Source organism: Aplidium turbinatum, chromosome 5 (assembly GCF_918807975.1).
Source record: "Aplidium turbinatum chromosome 5, kaAplTurb1.1, whole genome shotgun sequence".
Classification (NCBI taxonomy): domain Eukaryota; kingdom Metazoa; phylum Chordata; class Ascidiacea; order Aplousobranchia; family Polyclinidae; genus Aplidium; species Aplidium turbinatum.
In genome coordinates this window covers 31,595,583-31,615,726 of record NC_137476.1, presented here as the reverse complement: position 1 = coordinate 31,615,726, position 20,144 = coordinate 31,595,583, and the positions used below count along the sequence as shown (strand labels likewise).

Below are 20,144 nucleotides of genomic sequence, written 5' to 3'. Positions count from 1 at the left end.
TTTCAGGTGCATTTGCCGGACGAAGGAGACATCGCTTTGACAACAATAAAGCGAATCCATTACGTTCACAGCAAAGTTATACAACAAGCGAGATCAGGTTAGTTGTACCATGGTTGTACTGCGGCAAAATCTGTAACCAGGTATCATTACCGCTACCGCAGGTGCAATTATTTGTTCAGTTTGCAAGTTTTTCTATTAAAATGGCTGATTTTTAAGGAAGGCTTCCATCTATTTCAATGTTCTAGAATAATTTGTATAATGTCTTGTTAATGGAATTTACTCGATAAATGTTTACACTAACGCTATTACTACTGCGGTAAAAGAAGGCCTAAACGCGAACATTTTTGCTTCTCTCACATGTTCAAATTCATTGTATGGTTACAGTTTCTTACTGTATTGTCAGTCAACGGTTGCGAATAACCTTTTTGTCGAGTTTAGGATAGAATATAAGGAGACGGTATTATTGCGTGACTCGTATTCTTAATAGCAAATATTACCACGTCATGCTAAATTAATTCCATTTTCAATAAAGTAATAGCTTTATAAAAGCTTTTACCGAAAACTCTTTTCCCAGGATCACGTGATATTGAAAGTATTTGCTTTTCAGAGAAGAGCTCACGACATCAGGGAAAGACACGACCGCGGACACAGGTAATTAAAGCTTTTTGCATTTGAAGCCACAACAAATAAAACACAGGTCACTCAAACTTGTCTTTTACATAACTATCATGAACTGGCTGTCGGCTGCATAGCCGAGTGGTGAGAGCCATTGTACGACGTTCGAAAGGCAGCCGGTTCGACACCGCTCAAGAGCATGCAGCTGTGTCTTTACCATTGAAAATTGTCAGCGACAAAGAAAATGGTTGGTTTATAAAAACAGTCATTTACTGTATTGTACTGTGTACATTATTCTGATATATTTACAAAATGTTTTATTCTGAAATACAGTAAATAATATTTTAATCAAAACGTTAGAATCTAAAATATCTAGATCGTCCCCAAATTATGAAACTGGGTAAATATTAGTACAGCAAAGCTTAAAATAGAAAAAGTTCACATATAGAACGAAATCAGTTTTCGTCAACTGGCCCATAAGTTCTTAACCGAAGGAAAATTTATTATCATAAAGAACCTATTACATTGATAAATTGCAGTGTCCAGAAAAAGAAAAAAATGAGGAATTCGTTTAAAAATACATCTTCTCAATGCAAATGCAACTTTTGTGTTGTTTTAAAGTAATTGATTGCTGCTCATCAATTTGAAGAATATTGCCTTAAGATTTTTCTGAATGTGTCAAAAAAATGTTGACTAGTCCTTATCAAATTAATAAATATAAATTCGTTTTCAAATTTTTAAAATAAGCAAAAAGAATAAAAAAACAAAAAAGAAAAAGTTCACCTCATTTTAACGCACAGTAATAGGTGACTGAGCCACATCAAGGCTATCGATTTCATTGCCTTGGTCATTTGGCACAATAAACCTCGTAAACTGAATAAAGAAGAAATGCCAAAAATGAATGAATATCAACTCACAAAAATGCAGTAACTCATTCTATCAAACTAAATCAAGTGTTTAGAATCGTAAAAGTCCAGTGGAAACGTATATCAAATGCAGCCAAAAAAGCATAGATCTACTGTACGGCCTACTTGCAGGGCCGTTGGGGAGATATTTTATGGCCAATACCAATGAGAACCTAGGGCCCAATTCAAGATACTTTTAAGAAAAGTGCACTATATTCAAAGAATGCGAGGGGATTTCTTCAAATTACCAGGCCCCTGGGAAAGGTTTCAGGCCCTTAAAATTATTCCGGGCCCCGGTCCAAAAGTACCCCTGGATTCCCATGTCAACGTTACTGCCTACTTGGCATGCTTAAAACGTTCATTTGTCGACAAAGAGAATTATTCTAACAATTTCCCAAACTAAGAATGAAGTTTTTCTTGATATATCTGTATAGACGTGAACTGATCTGTGAGAACACTCTATTTTTTCATCTTAGCTGTAGCCTAAATATTGACACGTTTTTTGGTTTGTTTGCTTTCTTAGGGTGCTCCAAGGCACCGGGCGCCATTTTAAGCTTCAGGATACGTTGCTTAATCCCATCTTTCCCCAATATTTTTCATTGTATTGATTGATCTAGTATTCTAGTTGGTGTCAACTAGGTTTTAAGGTGGAAGCCAAATGCGTGTGAGTGAGAATCAACGCTTTGACATTTTTCTTCAAGTTTCACTTCTGTTTTGTCACGAGCAGCATGGATTAAACTGCCAAGGGTTATTAAAAGTCTTTCAATTTGTTTTCGCATGCACCAGATCTACTTCAACGAAACATGGGAATATATTTCTTTGGTCTGCTTATTCCGATAGCCAGTCCTAAAATATTTTGTTTTTCTTTACGCTTCAGCAAATGTAGGCTATGCTTTGTACCGCGAACTCTCGAGTTCGTCATAACCTAGGTTTTGTGAAGCTTGGCTGTGGTTAAATGACACAATTTTATTTCAAAAGTCTTTTATGAAAAAAGCATTTCAAGTGTAAATGCAGCCCCTTGTTTGTAACCAAAAGCCGCGCGAAACCTCAATTTGAGATTTGCTCCTTTGTTTGGTGTTAGTTTCGTTTAGTGAAGTTTCATTTTTGTAGTTAATATATCTCCTGTTCCTCAACCAGCTCAATGACCGAGTGGTTTTGCTTTCGACTCTGGTGCTGGTAGTTCAGAGATCGATTGCGGGTTGGGTCAAACCAAATACTAAAACAGTACCAATTGTATTCTTTCTTGCATAACGCAGTGAAAATAAGTCAGGTAATAATGTGATAGCATTGTAAAACCTGATTAAAATTAATAATGAGCCTTGTCACTAAAGACCTTAGCTGTTGAAGAGAGACAATAAATAAAACCATAACATTATTATTATTATCCGGTTTTCTCTCAACTTGTTTTTCAGTTCAACCAATATATTTTAGGCATGCTGCCATGTTTTCACTTGTATGTCGTCTTTTCTTTGATTGACAAATAAGCGTTTTTAATGTAGCCTACAATACTTTATATTGCGTTAGAGGTTTTAAATAAGAGACCATTTTTTTGGAGAGATGCAGAGATGATCTAGTTTTAGGTCATGACTTCAGTTATGAGGTAAAACACAACATTTGGTTAGACTTTCTTGTGTTTTTGAATATTGAAAAAATTGTCTACTAAATGTTCGCCGTCGATGAAGTTATAAAAACAGTTTATTTTATGTAAATAATTTGATGTTTCAAAAATTAAACTTTTTCAAATTCAAATTCCCGTCCACAAATAGATCTACTTGACTAAATTAGAAGCAGAAGCATTGCCAGAGGAGACTTAAAAAAAACTCATTAAGGAACAAAACTAACCTCTAATTTTATTTTTTCCAAAGAATACACCTGCACTTGTATCACTCATGCGGCTATTAGAGCTGTTGTAGCTATGTGTTCCTTCCTGCTACAAACTTGCAGTTGTACCAGTGAGAGTATACTGATAGATTCAGATCCCTCTGTGTTTGGAGTTTTAGAACAATACAGTGCTTGGGATGCGAATATGACGGATCGATGATGGTAGCCAAAAACTTTTTGATGTCATCTCACTCAGCTCCTACTTTCGTACCTTCCTGTTATTTGTTAAAACGTAACTTTGGAAAGAAATAATTAACTTTTTACTTTCTAGAAAGTAAGCTGATTATTATTTTCAATCTCTCGAAACAAGAAATGTTATTTGACAAGATCATGACCTGATGATCCTTAAATCAGCTTACTTGGACCCTGAAAAGTGTTGCTTGTATTTTAAATTGAGGCTAAATTAAATCAAGCATCTGGTAATTCCTAGCCTCCTAAATGTGGCAAATCATTGCAATGTTTCAAAACATTTTAGTTTCTTTTTTTTTGGCCTGATGTCGCTCTCATCATTTTCACCACTTGAATAGTCTAGTTCACGTTTTTATAATTTAAAAAAAATAGCGAAACGAAAAATCACAAAGCTTTTACAAAGTGATATTTGGGCGAAGTTTCAAGATTTCTTTTGTTTTTAGCCGATTTTTGCTTCTAAACACCTGCGTGGCCCTTTCGTTTTCAAAAAATAAGAATCTGTCAACGCTCTGCCAATTGTCTGGGTTAAACCTTCACCAAGTATGCATTCTGTCCTTATTTACTGGCTACGAACCGCTGACGTCTGTCACGTCGGTAATGTGGAAGCGTTTGAAAACAGCTTTGTTTTAGAAAAAAACAACTTGTTTGTATGACCAACAACATATCTAACTAACACTACAAGGATTAGTGATTAGAATCACTTTAAGTTAAAACAAAAACTTGAACAACGTTTCATTTTCGTTGCTACCTGCTTGGGCATTACAAGGCACACTCTCGAAATAAACTTCACGCCAAAGCGGCAAAAAATGAACTACATGCATGATTAACGCAAGATGTCAAATCTCAATGAAATTTTGATTGCTTTGAAAGGTTGGATTTTAAGCAATAAGTTGTCAATTGTTCAACAGTAAGTAAAAAGAAAACTTGATGCCGTTTATTCCTATTGCGCTGTGGTAGATACAAGCAAGACTGTGAAGTGGGGGAGATTTTGGCGTTTCCTTACTCGGAATCGTTAAAATGGCCAAGTCAGACTTGATATGATAATACAAAATAAGATATAAGAAATAATAAGATATAAAAAATGATGAACAATACAATTTCTGTTTGCAACCTTTTTCTTAAAATATTGATTCTTGTTCTTCATATAATAAATTAGACCAAAACTCTATTACTTACAACACTACAACTTTGATACATTGCGTTTCATAAAACTACTGATTACTCTTTTTGAATAATCCAAAAATTAAGAAACTCTGGCAACCCTTAAAAATCTGGCAACGTTGAAGACAAACATCTGAAAAAACGTCAACCGCCAAGTGCTCAAGCTGGACAACAAACAGTCGTGGTTTTTCTTTTTCAAAAGCTTTGCTCTTGCTTCAGTGGCAAGGCTCTCAGCTTTGAATTTTCTGCACCATGTAGCACAGTCATGGACTTGTTCTGAATGTAACCCCATTGTCTTCAGATCTTCGCGAAGGTGATTAAACGGACTTAGCTTTGATCGGTCGGAAATAGCCAGGACTAACTTCTCGAAAGGTTTTTTTACGCCTGAGATAAATACTTCTACAAATCACACCATGAATAGTTGTTTTATTGCTGGCAAGTGGGTAGCAACAATCTTTTATTGAAACACTGGCTTCCATGATCTATATATTCCAGAGAACATAATATTTCTCCGCGTGACGAGTCACATGAAAGATCAAAACGCAACTTCCGGTGGCAGTGTACATTTCAAGTGCAAGGTTGATGGTTGGCCAAAAGACAGCATAGACTACACTTGGTGAGATATATTAAGTTAAATTTTTTGCTTTCAAAATACAACAAATCATGTGAAAACATCGAAAATGTTTTAGCGATGATCATTTAAAAAGTATTTGAACATAGCCAGGAAGGGGTGTTAAAAAAATAAACCCTAGATACCAAAAATCTAAACGACGACGGCTGATCTTTCAATGCTTATTCCTTTGGCCTTTGTAATTAGCAAAAATTTGTCAATAATAATAATATACTGAGTTGAGTTTTTTCTATAGCAAATCACACACAACTCACCGTAGTCACTATCTAAAGTCATTTCCGGTAATTTTCGGTATTTTGTGGGAGGCATAAACTTTAAACTGGGTTTTTGTCTCATTGAACTCAAACCCGGCTTAAAGTGAAATGTTCAATTTAAACGACTGTTGTTTTTATAGTGAACGTTGTGCGTGTATTTTTGACCTCTCCTCTGTTATACCGAAAAAAATCGGCCTTGTGCACATACGTCAACAAAAAGTGCCTTTGAAAGGGATCAAAGGGGTACCGGTGACCCAAGGTTTAAGCCTTGCTTACTCGCCGGAACCGCTGGATTTAGTTGTCACGACATTCACCAATTCTATGCAGGGGAAAACAACAAACAAGTGTATTGATCTGCAGTTGACAATTTATGTTTTAGAGGTGTTTACGGTGAGATTAGGCCTACGCACTAGTAATGATCCATTTGTAGCATGTCAAAGCAACGCAATTTTGGTGCTACTTGCTTGAAGAAAAATTGTTTTCGTCTAACCAACTGAACAGCACAATTTGAGACAGAAATCACTAGATCTACCTTAATGCTATAACAATCTGTATTTTCTGTTTTTCTAATTGCGTTTTTTTACACAAGCTACATCAAAGGAAGTTCTTTTTCAAATATTTAATATACCTATCTCAGGTACTTTGAAGATGCCCCAGTCAAAGATGACCCCCGTTTCACCATTACAATTAGACCATGGGGATCAAGGCTACGCATCACTGACGCCTATACCCACGACTCTGGGTTCTACAGGTGTGAAGCTTCAAATGGGTTGCGGAGGGTGCAGACCAGTGCCCACTTAACTGTTTCATTTGGTAAGGGTGACCATTGACTTGCTTGCTTATTGAGTCTCAAACGTTTAAAAACTAAATGCATGGATTCGCCTTTGCTCAAAGTATTTTTCACTTTAGTGCACCACTTCACTTATCTTGGGCACACTATTTTTTAGATCGTTTGTTGTGTAAATTGTAAAAGAGTTCAGAATATTCGTCTTCACGTATTTCCTTCAATAGCTTACAATCACTAGTAAAGGACTACCATGCACAAATGCCGCCTAATAGAAGGTATAGCCGCCACACATTCGGGGAATTGAAGATTAGTGATGAAGAGACTATGCAATTAGGAGCAATCTTTCGTTATTAAGTGCTAGTATAGAAAACAATAAAGGGCGCGTTCTGTTGATATGTCGACTACAGTTTTTTTTATGTTTTGTGTGGTTATCTGAAGTCACATTGAACAAAATTACATTTTACGTACCTTGATGAAATTAATGTGTTTTGCAACAATTAGAGGTGTAAAATGGAGCCTACTTTTTTTACATTTATTTTCGTTGCCCAGTAGGCTGTGCATCAGTGTACACAACAAATCTCTTTCATAATTACTTTTTTTCACCATGCTTGATAAGAAATTCCGTAACATTACAAATTTATGGTATAACTTTGTCGTTTAAGATATCGGTGCAGAATAACTAAATATAGTTTTATTATTGATTGATAAGCAAACGCAACCGTACCTACGCCTAATATTATAAAGTCATCAATAACTTGACACATATTCACCATTTATTATCACAAACTGTCAATACAGCTTTACTGAGCGATGATAAAGCGGAGCCATTGACAAATGGCTAAATGGTTGCTACAACGATAGTTCATACCAATTAATAATAGTTTGGTGATAACGAAGGTGCTGTGGTTTGTTTACACTGCTTTTCTTAGTTTCAAATTTCATCTCCTAGTTCCTGCGGTGATGATAACAAAATTCATTACCCAGGCTAAATTATTTTCCCTTTTTTTCTGTTTTTTTTTCGTTTTCTTTTAAAAATATTACAAAATACTCTAAATCATTCAAGTACTAGTTCGTTTCAATTTTGTACCTATTAGGTTGGTTAAACGGCCTAATTTTCTCACAAAAATCTCTGCCTTTTTATTGTTTCTTCTGAGAAAATAAATGAAAATGTCATCAGATGCACAAAGCTAAACAAATGGTAATTGACCTCAGAGTTTCGGGGCATATGTCATCTATCTCTCTAGCTCCAACATGTAACGAGGCTGTGGAAAGGTAGATGACGTGGTTTAATGAAATACAAAATTCGAAGCAGTCAATATAATCGAACCATGAAAACATTCAACAATCAATTCTTTATAATCCACTTTAAATTTGTTTCCAAAATTGTATTTGTTCACAGAGCTACCCCCTCAACCGACAGAAGATGAAATTAAATTGCCGTAAGTCGTTGTTGTTATTTTTAATTACATTGCGCCATGTTTGGCAACACTGCACATGCTGAAGATTAACAACGAGTGAGCTATTCATTGTTGACTTTTGCACTTAAGAATGCAGATTTTAACCGTAATCACACTGCTTTGCTATCTAAACCTTCTGCGCAGTAGTTTAATAAATTTTCGTGTTGTGAATACACGAATGACACCATCTCTATTTGTTTTATCAAAGAAGTAAAAACGTTGTCCAGGACGCTTTATTTCAAACCACTCTTCTTCCTTTCGAATTTAGATTTTAATAATTGTTAAGTTTGTTTGAACTTGTAATCCTGGAAATTTTCCATACTTAATGTAAAGGTTTGAACCACTGACCCAAGCGCGGACACAGGGATGGACAAAGTAAAGTTTGCAGTGTCACTGCCTCTGTAAATTATCCCATTCAATAAAAGCTTCTTAATAAAGAGGTGTCCTTGAAGTGCGTTGCTCCACTGTAAACGACAAAAGGATCCATCCATGTTAGATATTACCTGGTATTGATTGTAGAGTCCACGGAGCTATGGGAGCTGAAGCAACAGCGTTGGCACGTGATACCTTTTGACCCGCGTCCGACTTATTTTAAAGGCTACCAGAAAATAAAAAAACACCTTTTATTCTTTGGAATTACATTGCTTTTTGTTGAAGTGTTTTGTATAGGGCTCAGGACCTCTCACCGGTGCCAAGCCTAAAATACGTTGTTCTACGTCCTGGGAATAAATGATCCAATTCAATATGCATAACAGATGAGACTACACTCCGCATTACAAAATTTATAAACATGCATTAAAATCTGAAGATTAAACTTTTGTGCAGAGACTTGTTGACTGGAAAGTGTGAAGCGTTTACTGGAACAGCATGCAGAAACTTCCTTCATGGGACGAACATCTATGTTGATGAATTTGAAAATCAAGGAATGATGGAAGAGCAAGTGAAACGAGCGTTGGGTCAACTAAGTAGGTTGAAAAATTGCAGTAGATTTGGAAAGTTTTTAAACACACATTTGCATGTCCTTCACTTTTTGATATAAGTTACCATCAGTCACTAAATCAGTCGACTTATGTGAGTGGTATTAAAAATAGTTTTTATCAATAGTCTAAACACTATGCAAATGTATGGTTGTGCGAAACACAAACGATTCACAAAACGCAAACAATTTAGAAAGATCTTATACAGTAGTTTTGTGGAGCTTCTCCTGGGGTTAAAAAAAGTATAGGCTTATATAGCTTTAAAAACAGATTTTGAAGCAGTGTGTTGAAATATAATTGCGCTCTGATTGCGGGTTTATAAGATTGTAAATGGTGTAAGCTTATATTAATAAAAGTAGTTTAACTTTTACGCTACTATAAAGCACTTGATAACAAGTAAACAGGAATAGCCCAAGCAAAACCTTACTATTTTAAATAAGAGCTAGATATTGCGACGTAAATCCAATCTTCAGAACAAATTTCAAAATTATTTTCTCGGCACCTGGCTTGGTGATCACAGGGTTAAAAAGTAGTTGTTTGTCGTCTTGACTGCCTTATCATTCTCTGTTAGGTGTAGCTCTGATTTTATCAGTTAATTAATTTTGTGAAGCAGAAGAGTGACGCTGGTCGATCACGCTCGGCACTGTATTGAAAACACTGCCTGTTTGAAGCTTGCTTATGTGACGGTTCGGATTGTTTGTTTCGTGTCTGTAATACCGGGTCCAACATGTAAAGCTTGTGTATGGTTATGAGTGGTATTTGTGGCTTTACATATTTCTAACAAAAACAAGACTCACTCTTATTTCTTCAATGAATTGAAGAGTTTGTACTAAAATACTAATACGTATTTATAAAAGCAACACTACACTTTGTTCTATGGGCTACAGTGCTACCTCCTTGACCCTTGAGTCAGTGTAGGTACATCTATAAGCACAAGAAATGATTCATTGTCATATCTGTGTAAATATATTCACGAAACTCGGCCTTTTGTTTTAAAATCAACTTCAAACATCAAATTTATTATAATTAAAACATTAGTTATTTGGGGTCAAACATCAAAAAACGTTTCAAGAAGCAAATAAATTTTGATGTCATAATTTTGTTTTATGATTGTTTTTTTTAGCCGATCAAACAATTGTGAGTGAAGAATGCAGGAAGTTTGCTGCTCCTGCGTTTTGCTTCTTTGCTTTCCCAACCTGTCACGTGAATGAAAACGACGACGTCAAGCGGATGGGTAGACTGTGCAGAGAAGACTGTCAACTACTCAAGCGTGACATCTGTCATAAGGAATACCTGCAAAGGAACAAAAATCCATTTTTAACCGTGAGCAAATTTTTTTGAAATTTTTGTCTCACAAGTTTGCATGTCGCATAGCATGTAGAATTGTAGATAAACCTATGTAGAAAGTACGTTTTTAACAGGAAGATAGCCTGCTACAAAAACATTATTGAGACTTCAAAGGAAAATAGTTTTATCTTGTAGAGAATATTACTTATTGGTAACTTTAAACAGCTTCTTTTAACTTTTAGGACCTTTTTAATGCTACGAATTGTTCACTGCTTCCGTCAGCTGAAGATTCAGAGTGTACAAGGGTCGGACTTTTTAGTGGCAATCCGGAACAAAATTGTTATTATGATAAAGGAGAAGAGTACAGAGGAACAATTGATGTTAGCGAGATTGGAACCATTTGCAAGACGTGGCCATCTTTTATGAGCGATAAGGTAAAATTTTGTTGAGATGAAGTTAATGAGCAATACACAAATTAAAATTGAATATACATTTTATGTTTGGACACTGAGTGAAGTTCGTAATTAAATAAGATAGTAGCACAGTTGATTAAATAAATGAGTGGCTGTTTTGGCAATGTGTTTTTTCTCTGATAAAAAGTTAAAAATGTTTTTAGATCCGCTGCGTTGTCACACAAGCTGACTTTTAAAATCAATTAGACTAAAGAAAAGCCAAATTTCAATTATTCTTCTGTAATTTTATTTGCAACTGCATTCTTTCCAGATATGCATTTCTTTCAGCGTTTTTCAATAACCACAGTTTAACACGCAGTTAATCACAAGTTAATTACAACAAGACACGAATCGTATTCTCCCAATGCTGAGTTTAGTGCAGAAGTAAAAATCATTTCTATTTTATGGAAGTCTTTGTCCTTGAAACAACCCTACACGGAGTCGAACTCACATTTAAGCACAAGAAAAAGTATAAAATTTAAAATTAATCAGACATATTTTATTTGTAGTTTTCCGAGTTAGCTGGCGGACACAATTTCTGCCGAAACCCAGGGAACAATATGGATAAACCTTGGTGCTTTGTTGATAGCGCAAAAACACGCAGAGTGGCTTGTGGGATTGAGAAATGCAGTAAGTTCGTGTATTGTAGGACAGTTTGAAACGAAAATACTTCCAAGATATATCGTCAAAAAAGCAAAAAAATTCTTATATCGAAAAAAAAGCCATTTTGTTTCGTTGCAAATTCAAATCGAAACGATCTCCATTAAAATTTATTAGTAGTCGATTTTTTTTATTCATTAAATGCTTAAACTAATGCATTAATTTAAACAAATATAATTGTTTAGTCATATCCAAGCTTAGCATAAGGGTTTGTTACAAGCTTAGAGTTAAGATTCTGTATTTACATTGTTTTATTAATAGTTTTAGAAAGTTTTTATCAAAGACTTTTCTAAAATTGTTTTGCAGAGTCCGATAACAAATCTGAGCCAAATTTAACGCTCACCATCGCCATCGTGGCCTGTGCTGGGACTGTGGTTGTCATGGTAACAATAGCGTTTGTCTTGAGTCGGCGTTTCTGTCAAAAGAAGCGTTGTCGCTTTTCTTCCAGGTCGCAACATGTTCCAGAAATACTCCAAGTCCAAATGCCTTTGATGGTTTCCCAGGTAAGCGTCAGCTTTCAACTTGGCTCGTAATAAACCTCAAGATCGGATGAGTTTAAATTTGAATGTCGAAAAGTGTTTTTGTTTGAGTTCTTTTAAAGCTTGGATGTGAGCTTGAACATGGTATTGCTCTAATTCAAAACTTCTTGTTCTGTTTGTTCTCGTTTATCTCTTGTTGATATCAAAACCACAAGTTTTCATTCAACAGCTATCTTTAGAAGATTTGAGCACTTTTATGCAGTTTATCTTTGATGAAAGTAAAGTCATCCACGTGACAGAGGGAATCTTTCATCAGAGAAACCCTATATCTCTGGTTGAGAACGTGTTCCCTAACTACTGTAGTATAGTTTATTGTTTTGTTTAAAGAAATCATAATTAAATTGGATCTTGTATTCGCAAAAATGTCACTAAACATAATATGCCTATTTGTTCTAATCATTGAAATAATTTAAAAATAATTTAAACTTTATCGGATATCACACCAACAGGCCATCAGTTTATCATTGATTTGCGCAGTTGACCGTGTCGGAAAAAAAAATATAAAAGTTTGCTTCTTGCATTCGAACTCCATAGTTTTTCCTAATTTGAAATTGATCTGCACAATATAACTGGATGTAAAACCAATAATAATATTGTTTGTAAATTTAGAAAATTGACCAACTAATTCATAATTTTGCAGAAATCTCTTGTTCCCCATCTGCAATCGACTTCCATCCAGCTCTTAAGTGAGATAGGAAATGGAGAGTATGGAAAAATATACAAAGGGCTAGTGCCTGACGATCCTCGTTTTCCATGCAAACAGCAAGTGAGAGAACAGTGTGAGATATACACAGGCCCGCAACCAGCAAATATTTTCGGGGGGGGGCATTTAATTTTTATCAAAGAACAAACATTAAAATGATGCATTGTGACATTTTTATATGTTAATGTCCACGCCCATTGATAGAGTGTGTGGCACTGCCATGTTACAGTTCAGTGGTCATAACTAATGTCAATCACGTTTTTGTTTAGTAGCCTACAGCATTAAAGGAATCTAGCCTTTGTAACCTTTTCTCATTTAGCTATGACTACCCAAGGAAGAAAATTACGATAATACAGTAATGTGTTCAGTCGATTACAAATAAAATACAACATCTGTAGGCTACGAACTGCATTGGCACGACTGGAGTCATAAATTAATCAATAACATATATTTACATCAACATAAACAGATACATATGAATAAACTCAACACGGTAATTACAAATTACAATCCTGAAACATTTTGTTGGCTCAACAAGTTTTTATGTTTGTAGGCCCAAAGAAGTTGACTTTGCAAATGAAAAATGACATTTTAATTTAGAGCATAATGTCTAACTTTCTACCTGATTTGGCAAGTTCGTTTAACACCAATTCCGCGCTTGGAATTTGAGTAGGCCTACGATGGATTTGCATGAGAGCTAGTCCAGAAAGCCTGCCCTGCCTCATAGTGCTTCTAAGGTAACTTTTCAAGCGTCGTAGACAGCTAAATGTTCTTTCTGCAGAAGCAATTGTGACTGAAAGTGTAGCCAAAATTATCAAGAGTTTGTAAATGTTTGGATAAAACTCTTTTTGGGATTCTATTGCTGACACCGCATCAATCGCACTTGATGGCCTTTCACTTTCAAGAATTCGTTCCCACTTAATTTTTCACCTGGCAAGTTCATTTGTCATGGCTTCGCAGTCAAGAGTGTAGACTATCGAAACCAGCGTAGCCTACTTTCGATAATCTACACTCTACACACAGTATGGCTGTACGTGTACGACGTACGTCTATTCATAGTACAGTTTATATTGCATAGAACGCTTAAAATTTTTTCAAAAAATTTTGGGGGGGCAAATGCCCCCAATGCCCCCCCCTGGTTGCGGGCTTGGATATACATGCTGGTTCGAATCCAGGCCTGGAAAGGCCAATCAATGCAAATTTTTTTTGTCTTTTATTGTGTAGCGTTAGTCTACTATAAATGATACTAGTTGGTGCACCACAGGGGAGAAACTAAAGGTTATATGTGGTTATTTTTACTGATCGTTGTCGTCGTCGTGTGAGCCTCTGGGGCCGAAGGTCTATTCTTTTACCACTCCAGTTTTAATTTTACCCCTTTTTCCTGATTATAACAATCTACAAAAACAATTCTAAAAATAGTTTTAACATCGAAACAAGTGCAACTCAATTGACCAGGATGTTAGTTTGATACTAATAATCAAGCTTGCTTGCCAAGTTTTTTAAAAAATTGGCTCACACCCTTAAAATTTTCTTCATTCTTCATTTAGAATTTCCAATCCTTAATCATTTTTTTCTGATCGTCTGGCTTCAACATTAAAACGATGCAAAAGAAACTGTGTAAAAATAAGCTTTGACAGTCACTTTCTTACTTGGTTCACATGATGTTGAAATCTTCCGCATTTTTGTAGTAAAACCTCAATCATAACTATGACTAATTGTTTAACCTAACTACCCGGAGTCATGCAGGGCACGAAAAGCAGCAACAGTCGTGCAAAAATACCAAAATACTTTAGGCCAAACTTGATGTCGAGATAAGAAGTTTATTTTTTAAATGTTTTTATTCAATCTGTTTGACAGAACTTTATGTTGCATCAACGATAAAATATTTTGTCCGTAAGCTCGTTCAACAAGCAACAAAAATATTTTAGCTTAACCCGTTAAGTGCGTAATTAATTTTTCGAAACTCTCCTTACTGTGCGTATTTAATTTGATCACTCGCAGTATTTTTCGTCGCATTATTGTTTGCTAGGATATTGGGGAAACCCCCATGACGCAGCACAATACGCTTTTGTTCAATTTCCTTTTGTGTCTATTGCTTTACATTTTCATCGACTATTGCGGAGAAGTCTCCGGCTGGACTATTGTTTTCTGATGTAATCGCATTACTCTCAAGTGATTATTCCTTTCACCATTGTGAAATTATTCAACTAGTTCTTTATTATGAAGAAAAAAAAATTACATCAATTCACAGAACAGTCATGTGATGGCGTAGTGATATAAGCTAAAAAAATCATCATCATCAGATATTTGAAATAACGTTCCTACATGCTGCTGATGAGTCATTACAAATAATTTCTAACCATTTATAGGACACTAAACAAAGTAGGCTACACGTAAGTTTAGTTTGGAAATATTCAAACTGTGTCATTTTTTGATGCTTGTTCTAACATTAGCAGCAACACAAAACTCTATTGTTTTGTTGACTATATGTTACAAAATATGTTTTCGAGCACAACAAAATACTTCTGAAACTGCTTGCAACATTACATCAAAATAACTTCACACTGACTGAACGCGCATGATGTAGTTCGAATTTTACACAGGGGAAGGAAGCCATTTCAGAAAAAAAAACACATTTAGGATGAAATATATTTATTCTTGCAATTGTGGTTATATTGTAGATGAGTGCAGAAGCTACCTAATATTGTAATAGAGTGATGTAGGGCGTGGACGTCGTGTAGGGATTAATGATTTCCGTCAAGCTGCAATCGTTATTGTAGTGTAAACAATGCATCTATGTTTCTTCACACGTCATAATTGCGCCTTCCAGACAAAGCGAATAGAGGAAAGCGAAATTAAAAGTGCCATGAATAGCTGCGATCACGAAAACGACAATTGTCGTCTTACGCACAGCAAGAGCGACTGTCTCGGACGACAATTGTCGTCATACGCACTTAACAGGTTAAAGACATTTTTTAAAGATAAAGTCCAGTATCAGGCTTGAATCAGTGCTTCAGCTCACATGTGACAAGATGAAAAGTGGAGTTACAAGACAAAAGCGTCCTGGCTTCATTCTTAATCAAAATCGTACGGCTCATCAATCTGTCAGTGTTTTTTTTGGTTTTTCAGCAACAAACACATCTTAACATGGAGAGATATCTAAATGTTTTGCTGCGTTTTTTATTGGTTTTGACTTAGAGTCATTTTGTATACAGGTCAGCAATCAATTAATTATGATTCTCAAATAGTTATGATTGTTTCTGCTTTTCATAGGGGCTGACATGTTATAAAATGTAACACAAAATTATTTAAAACATCTATAACTTCCAAACGTTTACAATTTGAATGCACTATCTCCCGGTGTGGTTTTGGCCCTTTTTCAATTGCGGTCTTGTTAAAACCATGGCCATGGTTAAAACGTAGGCTATAGCAGTTTTCCAATACACCCGAGAAAACATTTTGGGAATTGAAACAACATTTAGTCTCTTCATAAAACTTATGTCTGGACTTCGCACCAGATTAATTTCTTCAAACATAATTTTATTTTGTGTAAATACAATTCATTCCTAGCTAATTTACCACCAATGTACCACACAAAGTAATCTTATTTGCATTTTGTTTACAAAAATATTTCTTTGCAGTTTGCAATGAAAGTATTAAAAGACAACTTTACGGCAGACCAGGTGAATCAATTCAAATGCGAAATGAAGGTTCTGTCAGATCTAAAGCATTCAAAAATAACCTGCTTAAAGGTAAGAAGGAAACACTATTATTTATTTACACCAAACTAGCTTTGAAACAAAAGTTTTATGTAGCTGAATGAGCGAATGCAAACAAACGGTAATGTTAGGTCTCTTTAGAATTGCTTTGTTGATATTAGTTCAGAACGTTTGATAACAAAAACAAGCACGTTTATGTCACGATTACGCGCTGAAATAAGTGACATCGGGCGTGTGTGTTCTGTTACATAAACAAACCATGTGTTTACACGAAAGCATAGAATGCATCTAGCTCTTCGTTTTCAGGCAGTGGTTCTTCAGCCTAACTTCTATTGCATGGTGTTGGAACACAGTGACCAAACTGATCTACACGAGCACCTTGTGCTCAACTCACCCAATTCTGACGTCACAAAGCACGTGACTGCAAATGGACACGGTTCATCGAGTATTAGCAATGCTGACTTTTTCAAAATGGCATCGCAAGTAAGTTTAATGTTTACTCATAGCATTAGCATGCCATTAAAATCATTGAAACATACAACTAATTTTTGCTTAACTTTTGAAAACTACAGCTACAATAGTTTTAAATAAAGTGTTTATTCTGTAAAAAGTATAAAAGGATAGTGTAAAATGATAGACCTTGGACCCCAAAGGCTCACACGAAGACAACGATTTTAAAGTATATAACATTTTGACTGCTTCATAAAAGATTGGCATAAATATACATTTATATTTAGTTACTTCGTTTTTATCACAGATTGCATCAGGAATGGAATACCTGTCAAGCAACAATTACATTCATCGAGATCTGGCTGCTCGCAATGTGTTGGTTTGTGGAAACATGGATTTGAAGATTTGTAACTTGGGAGTTGTCAGAGATTCGTATCTATCCAGTTACTACAGGTCGCGACAAGGGCGTCTATGGCCAATCAGGTAAGTCAGTCACGCCATAAAAAGTATGAAGCATAACGCAGTACTTGTATGCCCATAAATTTATTATGAATTCGAATATTTCAGATGGATGGCTCCAGAATCGTTACAGAGTTGGCAGTTTTCAGACAAGAGCGCAGTTTGGTCGTTCGGTGTTTTACTTTGGGAGATGTTCAGTTACGGGTTGCAACCTTACTGTGGATACAGTAACCACGAAGTATTGGACATGATATCTCGTCGACAGCTCCTTACCTGTCCCGACCAGTGTCCGGCCAAGATGTACTCACTCATGCATGAATGTTGGGCTGCGCAGCCAGAAGTTAGACCTTGTTTTCAGGTAAGGTTAGATGGTATGGTTGTGCTATTAATAATTTACCATCTGTTTGCAACAAACCTATATGCGATGAACACTTTGAGTTGCAACAACAAATTACTCTATAATCTCCCTTTGCAAAATTTATGTCTCGAGCTGGTTTATCGACAGATGTAATATCTGCGTAGCCTTTGGGCTCAATATCTTAAGCCCGACAGATGGGCTTGCAGTTTGATAATGTATGTATGCATTATAGCTGATGCGGCCTTTGAAAAACTGCATTCTCAGTTCGTAATTTTTTCCTGACATAGCAAGCACAGTCCACAGCATAGCCAGATGGTGAGAGCCCTGGTTCGGCGTTTGAAAGGGGGCTGGTTCGACACCGCTTAAGAACACGTTTCTGTATCTTTGGCAAAATACTTAAAGGCCGCCTGTAAATGGACAGGAAGATTGACTTCCTTACCTTCCGGCTTACTTAATCTAATTCTTCTACTATCGGGTGTAAGCCTGGATACGACCAAGCACAGTTATCGAAAAGCTCATCATTTTTCAATGCAGATAACCACTGGGAAGCATTTTTTGCATAAGTATACTTTATTATGTTGTATAGTCAATCTCAAATAAATAGGCTTTAATTACAACATCTCTGTTTGATTATAAATTGCTACATTTAACAATTCAGGTTCTTTGGACCAAACTACAAACTTACTCAAAAGTATCCAAGGAACCGTTGATTGTGAAGAGTGTGGAACTGCGAAGGTTGGTTGTCAGGTTATAGACCTAGGGATGAAATTTGGAACGCAAGAAACTTGCTCCATGTTAAGATTATTCCAGAAAGCAAAACTATGAAAGAAGCAGTTGTGTATTTATGGCCTCTCAACCTAATCTACAAACAATTTTGGTAAAGAGGTGACTTTCTTCAACCATAGACAGATAAAACCAAGCAACCACACGGCATTTAACATAAACTATAAACTACGAACGTTTTCGGCCATACACATGTTAGCCCTTTTCAAGTAACGAAAAATAACTGATTTTACATCTACATTGAAAATAAATAACTGATCTACACAATGAATTGAAAAACGAAATGCATAAATGCACATTGAAAAGGGCTGACATGTGTATGGCCGAAAACGTTTGTAGTTTATAGTTTTATGTTCACGTTAATGTATTATGTTAAATGCCGTGTGGTTACTTGGTTTTATCTGTCTAATCTACAAACATAATTTTTTTTTGTCAAGTTACACTTAAAAAGTAAATTCCCCCACTCAGTTTTGAAGGATTTGAAGACTTAATTATCAATACCTTAAATTAGTTTGTAATCTCAATTTTAAACTTGAATATAATCCTGCGCTTTTTGCATGTTTCTTTTGCTCAAAAAATACAATACTTTATTTTAGCTATTGATTTAACATATAAAGATCTGTTGATTACTTTTTGAATTACTGTACTTCCAATACTAGCGACTGCTGAAAAGTATTTAAGTTACATAATTAGTCTAATACAACGCTAAACTTATATATATAATATACTCGTTTGAAATTTGTTTACTTTACCAAACTATTTTGTGTTCAAATAATACTTCTGTCAAAACATTATGTTTAATTGCAGAATACCCAAGGCGTCCATTTGCTCCCCATCCCCCCCACCTGAATATACGACCCACCCCAACAGTTATGCACCATCCTGCAGTGACAACGGAACATCGTCAGAAATATCTTTTGCTTCGTCAGACGTTGATACGAAAACAAAGGAACCGCATTTTCAGGAGAATCAGGAACCTTGTAGTTCCAGTGATCCCGGTACGAAGCAAGTTTCGTCAGGAAAACGTATTGATTATCGTTCACAGAAAAGTTAAAAGGACAATACAGTAGAAGGTTTTACACGCGAAGTCTTACCTGTCCAGCATTTCCTTCCATCTAGCGAAGACGATAATATTGAGAAATCCAATTGAAACTCAACTGAATTGGAAAATTTATGTATTGAAAACTTCTTTTTGAGGAAAAGACAGTGTCGTCGTAGAAACTTTGACGTCCCACAGATCTCTCCCTGTTGCCTACTTCAGTCATAAGAGACAAGAGAATGGTGAAAAGAAAAAACAACTTATTTGCAAGATTTCAGAATCAAAAAACGTTGTTTGATTAAATGTTTACTATTTCTGTTGAAGAGGCGATAGTTATTTTTTGTGGCCCATTGTCGGTTACTTCTGAAATGTTTAGCATGTGAATTTGTTGTCGTTTTTATTGTTTTGTAATAAAAAAGTATTGTCACAAATCTTTCACAAGGTAACTGATTTCAAATGAGAGACCATGGCACCCTGATATTTTAATTTAAAATTGCAAGGGCTTTGTAAGCTAAGCTGAAACCAGCTTATTACCTAAGTGAAGACTTTACAAAAACACTACCGAATATAACTCTTCCAACGTTTGAAAATGTTTACAGTTTAGGTTCTGTAGAGATACTGACTGCGCCTGACTGCAACCGCGGTCTTCTTTTACCTTCTATGACGCAACAATCAACATACAGCGTCACATTGATCATGTGTTACGTTCGTCGTTTTAAGTACAGGCCTATCTATAAGACCAAAGACCAGTACACAAGAGTTGACAACATCGTCAACATGGAATGGCAAAAGGATAGCCCCTTTGGCTTGAACGATGATGAGCTGTTGAAAGTTAGGA

The 20,144-nt window shown here is 35.7% G+C and overlaps 1 protein-coding gene across 1 annotated transcript; it reads left to right on the top strand.

Moving 5' to 3' along the window:
* The first annotated feature begins 609 nt into the window (after positions 1 to 609).
* On the top strand, positions 610 to 19,727 carry LOC145770278 (inactive tyrosine-protein kinase transmembrane receptor ROR1-like). Its single transcript, XM_082581876.1, has 16 exons — positions 610 to 651; positions 5,247 to 5,367; positions 6,274 to 6,449; positions 7,823 to 7,862; positions 8,706 to 8,845; positions 9,981 to 10,180; positions 10,387 to 10,578; positions 11,106 to 11,226; positions 11,563 to 11,759; positions 12,436 to 12,561; positions 16,140 to 16,250; positions 16,524 to 16,700; positions 16,975 to 17,150; positions 17,235 to 17,484; positions 18,143 to 18,219; positions 19,075 to 19,727. Exons 2-16 carry the CDS (start codon positions 5,279 to 5,281, stop codon positions 19,319 to 19,321), a joined length of 2,319 nt encoding a protein of 772 aa, XP_082438002.1. The 5' UTR covers positions 610 to 651; positions 5,247 to 5,278; the 3' UTR covers positions 19,322 to 19,727.
* The last annotated feature ends 417 nt before the right edge of the window (positions 19,728 to 20,144 follow it).